Genomic DNA, 13304 nt, shown 5'->3' on the forward strand with positions numbered 1-13304 from the left:
TTCTTGCATTTTGTCTATTCTATTTCCAAGATTTTGGATCATCTTTACTATCATTATTCTGAATTCTTTTTCAGGTAGACTGCCTATTTCCTCTTCATTTGTTACGTCTGGTGGGTTTTATCTTGCTCCTTCATATGCTGTGTGTTTTTCTGTCTTCTCATTTTGCTTATCTTACTGTGTTTGGGGTCTCCTTTTTGCAGGCTGCAGGTTCGTAGTTCCCGTTATTTTTGGTGTCTGTCCCCAATGGCTAAGATTGGTTCAGTGGGTTGTGTAGGCTTCCTGGTGGAGGGGACTAGTGCCTGTGTTCTGGTGGATGAGGCTGGATGTTGTCTTTCTGGTGGGCAGGTCAACGTCTGGTGGTGTGTTTTGGGGTGTCTGTGGACTTATTATGATTTTAGGCAACCTCTCTTTGATGGATGGGGTTGTGTTCCTGTTTTGCTAGTTGTTTGGCATAGGGTGTCCAGCACTGTAGCTTGCTGGTCGTTGAGTGAAGCTGGGTGTTGGTGTTGAGATGGAGATCTTTGGGAGATTTTCCCCGTTTGATATTACGTGGAGCTGGGAGGTCCCTTGTGGACCAGTGTCCTGAAGTTGACTCTCCCACCTCAGAGGCACAGCACTGACTCCTGGCTGTAGCACCAAGAGTCTTTCATCCACAGGGCTCAGAATAAAAGGGAGAAAAAGTAAAAAGAAAGGAAGAAAGAGGATAAGATAAAATAAATAAAGATAAAATAAAATAAAGTTATTAAAATAAAAAAATAATTATTAAGAAAAAAATTTTTTAAATCGTAATAACAAAAAATGGATGGATAGAATCCTAGGACAAATGGTGAGAGCAAAGCTATACAGACAAAACTCACACAGAAGCATACACATACACACTCACAAAAAGAGAAAAAGGGGAAAAAATAATAAATCTTGCTCAGTCCACCTCCTCAATTTGGGATGATTCGTTGTCTATTCAGGTATTCCACAGATGCAGGGTACATCAAGTTGATTGTGTAGATTTAATCCGCTGCTCCTGAGGCTGCTGGGAGAGATTTCCCTTTCTCTTCTTTGTTCGCACAGCTCCCGGGGTTCAGCTTTGGATTTGGCCCCGCCTCTGCGTGTAGGTCGCCCCTTCTTCGCTCAGACCGGACGGGGTTAAAGTAGCCGCTGATTCTGGGTCTCTGGCTCACTCAGGCCGGCGAGAGGGAGGGGCACAGAGTGCGGGGCGGGCCTGTGGCGGCAGAGACCTGCATGACATTGCACGAGCCTGAGGTGCACCGTGCGTCCTCCCGGGGGAGTTGTCCCTGGATCCCGGGACCCTGGCAGTGGCGGGCTGCACAGGCTCCCGGGAGGGGAGCTGTGGATAGTGACCTGTGCTCGCACACAGGCTTCTTGGTTTCGGCAGCAGCCGCCTTAGCATCTCATGCCCGTTTCTGGCGTCCGCGCTGTTAGCGGCAGCTCACACCTGTCTCTGGAGCTCCTTTAAGCAGCGCTCTTAATCCCCTCTCCTTGTGCACCAGGAAACAAAGAGGGAAGTGCTAAGTCTCTTGCCTCTTCGGCAGGTCCAGACTTTTTCCCGGTCTCCCTCCCGGCTAGCCATGGTGCACTAACCCCCACAGGCTGTGTTCACGCCGCCAACCCCAGTCCTCTCCCTGTGCTCCAACCGAAGCCCAAGCCTCAGCTCCCAGCCCCGCCCGCCCCGGCGGGTGAGCAGACAAGCCTCTCAGGCTGGTGAGTGCTGGTCGGCACCAATCCTCTGTGCCAGAATCACTCCACTTTGCCCGCCGCAACCCTGTTGCTGCGCTTTCCACGGCCCCGAAGCTCCCCCACTCCACCACCCACAGTCTCCGCCCTCGAAGGAGCTTCCTAGTGTGTGGAAACCTTTCCTCCTTCACAGCTCCCTTTCACTGGTGCAGGTCCCGTCCCTATCCTTTTGTCTCTGTTTTTCCTTTTTTCTTTTGCCCTACCCAGGTACCTGGGGAGTTTCTTGCCTTTTGGGAGGTCTGAGGTCTTCTGCCAGTGTTCAGTAGGTGTTCTGTAGGAGTTGTTCCACGTGTAGATGTATTTCTGGTGTATCTGTGGGGAGGAAGGTGATCTCCGCGTCGTACTCTTCCGCCATCTTCCCCCTCTCTCCTATCTGAACTTTTTGAAGTGATAGCTTAGGTGATAAAATGAAGGCACAGTAATATAATAAAATTTGTCATAATTGAGAAAATCCTAAACCCTTGAGAGGAATTCATATTTATGAAAATATTTATATTTTTAATGTGAGACAGGGTCCTTATGTCCTACTGAACTTGAGACACAATATGTATATATGTGCAGATGTATTTTTTATTATCTCCAATAAATGAGGCAGCTTTCGCATTAAATATACATCTTTTTTCTCTTTGTTTTTACAAAAAGTCTCAGACCTTATACAGGATGTCTAAAACACAGTGCTTTAGAATTAGTTAATGTGGAGCATCCAAGGGAATGATAATTTTATCCCATCAGCAAGTCTATGTTAACTTTGTTTCTAAACAGCATGTTCACACCCTGGCATGCTGTCACTAATTTAGCTTTCTAACTCTAATTATTATATCGATTTGATTTAACACATTATGCAGCTCACAGATGATTCACACAGTAGGATTCTTATAAGACACAATAGTAAGGCAATTTCCCTTAAATACAGCTTGCTCTTAGTGCTTGCATGGGAGAGAAGACTCTTTATTACCAGAGTCCGGAGATACATCTTGTATGTTTAACCGTGGCTTTATATATTCTAGTTATGTTTCCTAAATGTATATATACAGCAAAACCTCCTTTCATCGTGTAAATAGGAAATAAGAGATTTATATGATGTCTCTCTTTTGCTCTCTATTTTCTACTAAACAGAGAACAAATGAAGTCTCTCCAGGAGGCCCTGGAAAATCAGCTTAAAGAGACAACTGAGAAAGCAGAAAAACAGCAGGCTACTGTAAGTGTTTCTCTTCTGTGTCCTTTGCTTTGGGCCTGGAAAATTGTTAACTTTTTTCCCTAAAATCATTATGGAACAAATACACCTGTGACAAATATAAATGAAAGTATAATGAAAACAACACAATCAACAAGATTACAAAAATACTTAGCAGCAATCATTTCAAAAAAATATTTTCGTTGTATTTGATTCTTAGGGGTCTTCTGATTCCTAACCCTTATTTATGGATGAAAAACTCAGGGCAAGAGTGTTGGTGTCGGGCCCCCTATCAGTGGCTCTTGAATTTTGGGGTGTGACCTTGAACTAAGTTAAACTATACAGATCCCTAAGCCATACCCTACATCCACTGAATAGACATCTCCCAAGGGTGGAGCCACACCATCTGCCTACTTAATCAACTACACAGGTGATTCTGAGACACCCCAAAGTTTAAGAATCAAACTTCTCTCCAGAATTTCTCTCTCAAAATGATGTTCTATTGACCCTCACGTTTCAGTTCTTATAACTAATATTCACCACGGGCAGGACAGATAGTGTTCTGGATAGTAGTGCTAAAAACTAGATTTCTACCTCATTCCCCACATGCACTTATGTACCATTTATGGAGATTGAACCTTTTATCTTGTTCGAGGACCTGAATCTATTTCAAAATATAGTATATTAATAGAAAATTTGAGATATAGTAAGACCAATAGATCAGGAAACAATTACCTTTGGAAAGATAGTTTATTTCTCACAGTTCCCAAGAGGAGGGCATGCCACATGACTGGGGACCACGCAGGCAAGCACCAGGTCAGGCACAAGGCAAAGGAAGGTGGGGAAACTGTGGACAAGAGCCTTTACTGTGGTTTCTGTGGGAAGGAATGGGCTAGGCAGGGTAAGCAGGCCTAGGATTGGCCCATTTGAATGATTTCAGCAGGCTCTGGGGCACAGGGACTATTTTTCTGGTACCCAGCCCTGGGGTGATTAAGGCAGGTGGACAGTTGCCTGAAGTGTGAGAACTCAGTACAAGGGGTGGCTGGAGTTCTAGGCTCTGTATTGGTTAGTGTGTATTTGAAAAGCTTACCACCAGGAGGAGTGGGTGGGGAAGGAGCAGCGATGAGGAAGGCAGGAGGTCAAGATAGAATGATGCAAGCATATTACTGGGTTGTCCATAACAAGGCTAGTCTGCGTATATGTGTAAGGTAGATGTTAAAGCATCAAGTTTACAGAAGCTAGAAACTGGACTAATACAAGGTCTCCATCCAGGTTGATTACCTGGGATCCCAGCTCCTTTAAGAATTGTCATCCTGCCTTTCTTTTGCAAGTCTTCCTTGAATAATCTGGATTAGGGTATAAAGTTTCGCTTCTGAGACTTAGCCCTGTCTGTCATCTGGGGTACCTGCTTCTTGGAGACAGTCTTTGTAATAATGGCTGTTGATTCTTCTGGGTGCAGGATTATTTCTTGTTAATAAATTCACTGTTATCTGTCCAGCCCACCTGTAAGGATGAGCATCTTTGTTCTTCTCTGTTATGCCATGGCAACACTCACTGCTAACCTACAAGGTGTTCTAGTGTCTGGCTCTTTGGACAGCAGGTGTTACATAAAAGAACAGACATATTTTTAGCACTATCATGTTGATTCCTCCCCTCAGAATCTGACCCAGCATAAGGAGCAACCCTAATTGCAATCCCATTTCTTTCTTGATCTATCACATTTAATCTCAACTTCTTCATAGCCCAGTCACAAATAATGACAGAACAGAATAGAAATATTCACACATACTGTTTTCTCAGATTCTCACAATAAAACTGCACACTACTGTTGTTGTTGTTTTTTTTGTTTGTTTGTTTTTTTCTGAAAATGAATAACTCTTGCTTGTATTTACACATCTAGCATTTGGAGAAGCCAAGGCATGAACCTGTGTTTATTCCAATATGTTATGCACAGTGTGTCTAACATCCCAAAAGAAGAAAGCTCTAACATTTGAAAGAGCTCAACAAAAGTTAGAAGAGTCAAGTATGGCAAAAGTGGGGACAAAGGATGCATAGTTGGGAAGAAGGAGGAGACAGGACTGGCCGAGTCAGCTTTATCCTCACCTCAGAATCCTTGCAGTGCTTTTCTTAAAGTTCAGCATTGAATCTTGAGGGAGGATTTTCCTCTCCCACCCCAAAATACTCTACTAAACCAGGAACACCCTATATGTATTCATAACCTAACATGTGCTACAGAATAAGAATATTCTGGGTTTAAATTCCTAGTGGACAATCTACTATCTGTAAATTTGAGTAAGCTCTTTAACTTCTGCAGGTTTCCTTGTTTGAAGAATTGGGGGAATAATTAAAATTAAAATAACATACATAATTTCCCTAAAATTATATCTGGCATATAGTAGATAGTAAAATCTAAACTAAATTTGATCTACTCAATAGAAAGAAAAAAAATAAAATAAATTATCCAATTGAAAGAAAAATGTAGGCAAAAGAATTACTGTTGGCAAAAGTTTCAATGTATTAGAAATAACGATAATTTAAATGGGTTAATTTTAATAATAATTTTTAAAAGACACAGAATAACTGCAATTAAGAAATTAGGACAATATATGCAAATGTGCTAATTTTAACAACTGAGAAGACCACATACTTAAAGTAAGCAATACAGGAAAATATATGCAAAACAACATAAAAGAAGTAAATGATTGACAGCAATATTAATGCTGGCAAATAGAATTTAAAGCACAGATATAATGTAAGAGAGAGCATTATATGCTAGCAAAGAAAAATAAATAAAATGAGGTGGTTATAGTTATAACCATCATAAACATAAATGTACTTAACAAATCAGCTTCCATATCCATCAATCTATAAGTGAAGGGAGAAATAGGCAAAAACAAAGATCTTAAAAATACAACTGGTAGTAATAAATATTAGATATATATAGAAATCTCTAAAAAAGTGACTATATTCTTTTTAAGTACATGCAGAACATCTATAGAAATTTTATAGAAATATAATATGTATAATACAAAAAGTTATATATGTTCAAAAATATGACTAGCATATATACTATGTTATTCAATCCTTTTGTTATAAAATTTAAAATAAATTTTTATAAATGGTTAAACAATTCTTTATGTTTGGAAAATATATAACACATTTTCTAATAACCCTTCAGTTAATAAGAAATAATAAAAGAAATAAAGAAATACTTAATAATAGTGAAGACACTATATGCCAATATAATAATTGAGGTGAATTGATAGCTTTAAATGCATTTTTTCAGAAAATAAAAGATTAGCAACATAAATTCAAGAAGTTATTTAAAAACAAAACATCAGTGCAATAAAGAGCGTATTTTAAAGACTAGTGAAGACAATAATAAAATAGAAAACAAAAAAGGTAAATTTAAGTTATTTGAAAAGACTATGATAAAAGAATTTAAGATATGAGAAAGATTAAGAATAGAAAGACAGACTCAAATTTTAAAATGTTGAATTAAAAAAAGAGCTAAGGGCTTCCCTGGTGGCACAGTGGTTGGGAGTCCGCCTGCCGATGCAGGGGACACGGGTTCGTGCCCCGGTCCGGGAAGATCCCACATGCCGCGGAGCAACTAGGCCCGTGAGCCATGACTGCTGATCCTGCTGTCCGGAGCCTGTGCTCCGCAACGGGAGAGGCCACAACAGTGAGAGGCCCGCTTACCGCAAAAAAAAAAAAAAAGAGCTAAGAGTCATAATTGTAATAGGAATTCAAACAAATAACGTATTATGAGCAACAGTTCCCTGATACATTTAAAAATGTATATGTAAATTTCTAGATAAATAAATATAAAATGCTAAAACTTCTGCAAGAAGAAATTTAGCAATTGAATAGCTGAACACAGTTGGAATTTTATTATGCTAAAAGACCCCCTTTCCCAAGTATTTCAAAGCCAGAAGGTTTTCATGGTGACTTCTACTAATTTTTAAAGATCAGTTGACCGCAAATATAGGCAAATATTTTCTGGAAAATAGAAAAAAATTGAAAACTTTCATCTCATTTTGCAAACTTCATCAGTTATGATTCCAAAATCAATTAATGACTGTATGTGTAAACTAATAGCTATTTTTCTACTAACGAATGTACATGTAAAAGGGCTATAAGAACAAATTCAAGACTATATTAACAAAATATATCATCATGATCAATAAATACAAATACCTGCGGAAATAAATAATACTTATCTTTTGGAGGGAATGTGTTTATGTTTTGAGTTGAATGACTGATATTTTCTAAGTCAAAGTCCAGAAAGAGATGACAGAAAGCTTAACAAATATGGGAATAACATATATTTAGTAAAAGCATGATTTTTTTTTAATGTGCATCTGGTGGAATCTAGGAAAAGATAGCTTTCATAGTACTGGGACTCATCACTTCCAAACTTTGGTAAAGACTCAAACTGTTTGTGCTTTTTCTCCCTATTTGAGGATTCTAGGTTAACTAAGGATTAAGTAAGTATATATTTTAATTATTGCAAATCATTCAACAATTACTCTTTCTGCCAAGAAGACTATAGTTGATGTAGTTGAAAGTTGGATAAGAAGGGGAGAATGAAATAATTGTAATTGGTCACTCTAAAGCAGAGGGAAAACATTTGGATTTGATTCTGTAAATATTGTGCTATTTTAGATTTAAGAGCAGATACTCTGCTGTGCTGCCCTTGATTATATATCTAATTACTAAATTGAACTATCTCCTTAATGGGACAATGAGTGTGACTCAAATTTTCAGGTTGCTCCGAGGATATTCATAATTCAAATGTAAGCTTGAAAATTGTTATGACCAGAATGATGGACATAGTGGTTCTCAGGCTTCTGCTTCTGTTTTACATGTAGTTGGACCATTAAAAATTGTTAGGTTTAGGTTTTGTTACCTTTTGAGGAAATGGTAATACAAGGACACCTACACAAGCCAGAAAAGACAAGGTGTTAATACGTATTGTAAAGCTTTACAGACGCACAACAAGTATAATGTACAGAAAGTGAACAAGACTACTACATGTCAAATCCAGGATAGTGGTTACCTCTGGGGGGAGGGGAGGGAGAAAAATTAGGTGGGGCTTTAATAGTACTATAACATTTTCTTTACAAGGTCTGAAGAAAATTGGACAAAGCATTTATATATATTTATTCTTACGGTGGGCCCAGAAGCATTTTACATAGTATTACTCTTGTTCTTTTGTTTATGTTTGAAAGGTTTCAGAACTATTTTTTTAATGTGTATATATATGGTAAAAATTAAGTTTACTCCTAAATTTGATTTCTACTGACTTAATCTATCTCTAGAGATAACCCACATTGCCAGTCTCTTTTGCATCATTCCAGGAATCCTCTAAGACTATGTTATTCAATATATAACCACCAGATACATGAGGCTTTTGAGCATTATAAAATGGCTAGTCCAAATTGAGATATGCTGTACGTGTAAAACACACAGTGGATTCTAAAGATATATTGCAAAAAAAAGTCAATTTATCATTATTAATCCATTACATGTCAAATGATACTATTTTGAATATATTGAATTAAATAAAATATATCAGTAAAATTAATTTTACCTGCTCCTTTTACTTTTTAAAAAAATGTGACCGGCAGAAAATTGAAAATTGGAGATATTAAATGTTTCATCTGTCATACATTCACATAAATAGTGAACTCTCAGTGACCATAGAGTCTCATATTTTAGCTACTGTGCTATACTGACCTTTTTCAAAGCAGTCAGGCAGATAAAGATGCAATGTTTATACAGATACAGTTTGAATAACTGGCCTAAGGGTACAGATTCTGACAATATCATATTCAGCAGGAAACATCATGGTTTCTCTGGTACAGTTATAACGTTCCATGCTTTTGAGGTCAGGAGCATCACTATGCAATTGCTCTCAAACCTGGCCTTATATAAAAATTACGTGGAGCATGTTTTAAGAAAAGAGATTCCTAGGCCCAACCCTAGAATTTAGCTTTGTTTAAGAACCACATTTTTAAAAATTGAAGTTTAGACAAGTAAGCGAATCACAGTCATAACATGCATTTCTCAATTAAAAAATTTTTTAAACCTTTTAATTGTGGAGAATTTCAAACTTACACAAAAGTGGAAGGAGTAGTGTAATAAATCCCCATGAATCCATCAATTAGATTCAAGAATTAACAACACGTGACCAATCTCATCTCAAGCATATCATTCTCTTGTCCCCTCTTCATTTTTTTTTTATACAGTGGGTCCTTGTTGGTTATTTATTTTACATATAGCAATGTGCACAGTCAATCCCAAACTCCCTAACTATCCCTGCCCCCCCAATGAACTTATTTACAAAACAGAAACAGACTAAATTTAAAAAACAATAATAATCTTTTATTACATAAGAAAAAGTTATGTGATATAACTAGTTGATATATTTATGAATTTGGCAATAAAAATGTGGATAATGAAAAGTTTAACCCTTTGTTCTTTTTCAGTATTTGTTGACAAAGAGATAATTTTATTATACTTCAAACATTGTGAAAATAAATTTATAAAAGCTATAGAAATGAATTTGAAATATGTCTACATGATATTCTATTTATTTTCAGATTGCTTTTTTAAAGACTGAAATGGAGAGAAAGAACAAAATGATCCGAGATCTCCAAAATGAGGTAAGACATATTTCAGGAAAATTTCATACAAGTCAAAGAATATACAGAAACAAACATATTGATTTGCCATAAGCTCTGGGGTATGATCACATTTAAATATGTCCTTTAGTTAAGTACTAATGGAGAGGAACTATAAGGTTAAAACTTGAGTATATAATCCCTACTTTAACATCTATTTGATAACGTTATTAGTTCATACATCTCCAGGTCATTTTCCCTTCTAATTATATTTTGCTTGGGCAATGTTAAAAATTTATTTTTATTTTATAAATGTATTTGTCTGCCAAATGACATCACAGGCACTGAAGAAGAGAGCTAGTTAGAAATGGACCTTATGTTAGGAAAAGTCAATCTAGAATGAAAAATTTATGTGAGGTAATCTTAGAGTGATGTAGATTTGAAATAAATAAGCTGTAACCGCTTTCCTTACAGCCTTTAAAATGTAAGGATCCTATAAAATGCTGTATGATTTTTCCTCCTTTTGACTTTTTGTCTACCCTGTTACATAACTACTTTATTTTCTAAAATTTCTCCATCACATTTGTATTTCCACCTTTTTATTTCTTTTTTTTCCTTGAATGAAATTAGTTATTTAAAACTTTTAAACCATGATCAATTAAAGATACATCTTCTTTTATCAGTCCCACTAAGGTGGATTTTAAATCCCAAATCAACTGCTTTAGCCATTTCTAGTCTCCTTTATTCCCCTTCCTTCCTCCCTCCCTCCCTCCCTCCCTTCTTTCCTCCAATTTTTTGAGACATTTCAAATACAGATGAGCTACATTATTCCTATATCATTTCCACCTTGATGCCCAGGTTAAAAAATAGACTATACAAATGCCTTGGTATCAAGATTCAGCATTTGTACTCTGATCATGACATTAAAATGGTTTATCAAATGTGCAAAATGATGTATAGAAAAAAGGAAAACAAGAAAAGTTTTAAGTGTCTTCCTTATGATTCTATTGTATTTTCATTTCTTTCTAATGATTTTTTCTTCTGAGTCTTCTTAAGAAAGTCTAATGAGATGGACTTGATAATGTTTTCCCTGAGGCCTAAATCTTGGATTTACTGTTTATGGTGGAAAATGTCAGTAAACTAGAGTTACCGAAATACTGGTTGTACTAGATAATTTCTTGTTCTCTGGGGCTCAGAGAGGGCCCGATTACTCAAGTCTAAAACTTTCCATGGATCATTTAAGACAAAGGGAATGTTTAAAACAATGGTAAAGCCAGTATTAAAATAGGAAAGAAAGTACATTTAGACGTGTACACACACATCCATGCACACACACACACACGCACACAACAACAGCATGAACCCCGTTGTATAAGAATGAGAGGATTATGGGCTAATTTATATCTCTGTGTACGTATTATCAGTTAACTTTTCATCTTACATAATTTTTAAAAAATCTAGAATTTAAGGAGGAAGCTCTTTTAAAACCAAACTATAAATTATTCATATCAGGTACCTATGAGGATTAATAAAATATTTTATTTCCTTCCATGGGATCATTTTTTAAGTTTAATATTAATTTTCTAAGTGTATAGGCTAGAATAATTAAAAAAGCAATACAACTCTTCAGAATGGCTGCCAGATGTAAGCTTTGTAATTAAATTTGCTACTATTTACTTTCATCATATTGAAAATCTGCAAGATGATACTTGATAACCAGAAAAGTCTTTGACTTCTCTAACAAAACCTAATGGTGAACATATATTATCAACTGAATGCTTTTAATTTGACTCCTTTTTATTAATTCATTGAAATTTTAGATTTGTTATTTTGACAAATAATCAGTATGTAGAGGTTAAACAAAATACTTGGCCCATACTCTGCACAGTAAAATTATATGGACACTACCTGAAAGATTTTTGTTCAGGAGTAATAAAATAAAAAGGCAAATTGACTAAACAAAATACAGAGAGGTGAGGGAGATCATACAGGTATAAAGAGATTTCTGTGAGAAGATCAAAATCTCCTGAATGACTTCTGAGTGAGGATATTGGGGAAGTCCCAATTTAAGAAGGGACTTTGGAAAAGTTATTAAAGAATGATCGGTATTTTTTTCATATGTGAAGGTAAATATCTTAAAAGGCACTTTTATGTTAGAAGCTAGGCATTTAGTTTTTAAGATTTACCTCATCCCTTGGAGGGGGAAAATATTTAGATTTTATTTTTAGGCAAATGCTGTGTAGGGCAGAAAGCATTTTGATTTTTCCATCCAGGCAGTCATATCTGGAATGGAATACATGGGACCCCGTGATTCAAAGACTGTGTTCGTAACTGGGAAAGAACATTGGAGAATATTTGGAGAATATGGATAGCAAAGTGAGACTGCAAGAGAACAAGAAATAGGAAATTTTCTTTTTTTTTTTAAACCAAGAAAGTTAAGAGTGAGACTGAAAAGAGTATAGCTATGAGTTAATCACAGTATTTCAAGCTCCTTTTTATTTTATCTGTCTCTGTGGGTATCTATGTCTTCACATGGACATCACATTTAACCTGTGTCTGGGATCGCTTTTACTCACAGAAGCTTTACTGAGATTTAGGGGGTCTCCAAATTTCAGGTCTAGGCCTTCTGCTTTTCTGCTTATATTCTCTTTCATGGAACATGCAAGCCAAAGCTATTCTGCCACAGTGTGTATTTCTTTGTACCAAATCACCTTATTAGCAATTAATAAATGAAGGAACGATGCCAGTAAAGTTTGAAAAATTGTGTTGGTTTATATGTAATTTTTCCCAACATGTTGAGGTTTGAAGCAATCAGGGGAAAGCCTTGTCAAATTTTAGAGAAAATTTTTATCATACAAAGACAAAAGAAAATATGCAAAAGGACCTCCCTTTAGTACATGTAGTTGTGTTTTAGTGCCTTCAAAACATTTTAAAAAATGTTTCTTACTGCACCAAGATATCTGACTAAACTGTGAATATAGAAGACTCTAAGGCATTCCCCAGTATTAAAATAAGAGATTAGTGAAAAATATGTATCAGAAATTAATTCTGATAATCTACTTTATTAGAAGTCAATTCCCTGTAGGGTCTACATCTCAAAAGAGAAAACAGTAAATTCTAAGTGTAAGACTGTGCAAAGGATTGAGTATGATTTGGGGGATAAATGCTAGAAAATATTAAACTGTGGTTGTATTTTTATTACTATTGTCATTATTTTGTTAATATTATGATCACAAAATTACATAATAAGTGGTCTTCCTCAATCACAATTTTCTCATACATCCTGTATTTTTAGTGTACACATTTGCAGAATATGAGATTTCTCACAGTGCAAAAATTGATTTATAGTAGCTATCTCACCATTTTTTTAGTAACTTCTTAATCTGTCTCTAATTCTGATGTCTCTTATGTAATCCGTTTTATGCATTCAATTACTTATTTTGCATTTTGTATTTGGATATTGTATGGTTTCAACAAATGTAAAAAGTTGTACCAGAAAGCAAAACAAAGAAACAAAAACACTTAGCCTTTCTTCTCTAACTTTCATAACTGCATCATCATGTGATATAGACAATCCTTTTGACTCCAAAGCTTAGAATTCTCTTTGACTTTGCACTTTTAAAACACCCTCTCTCTATTGTCATTTCTAATTTTCTTTAATTTTATCCACCGTTTCCCCTAGGATAAAATAAGTTTCTCTATAGTGGTTCCAGATATAAGAAAGAGATAAGTAGGGTAATACATAGGTATTG

At 36.0% G+C, this 13304-nt stretch overlaps 1 protein-coding gene across 1 annotated transcript in view; it reads left to right on the top strand.

The window, feature by feature from the left end:
- The window catches only part of LUZP2 (leucine zipper protein 2), a gene marked incomplete at both ends in the record, with an annotated part of 446055 nt that overhangs the window by 233205 nt on the left and 199546 nt on the right, over positions 1-13304 (top strand). The window contains 2 exons of the mRNA XM_082845005.1: positions 2866-2947; positions 9532-9594. Of these exons, the coding sequence (XP_082701131.1) occupies positions 2866-2947; positions 9532-9594 (145 nt within the window). The remainder of the gene's footprint in view (positions 1-2865; positions 2948-9531; positions 9595-13304) is intronic.

This window comes from Leucopleurus acutus (genome assembly GCF_964270905.1).
Source record: "Leucopleurus acutus genome assembly, chromosome: 8".
Lineage (NCBI taxonomy): Eukaryota > Metazoa > Chordata > Mammalia > Artiodactyla > Delphinidae > Leucopleurus > Leucopleurus acutus.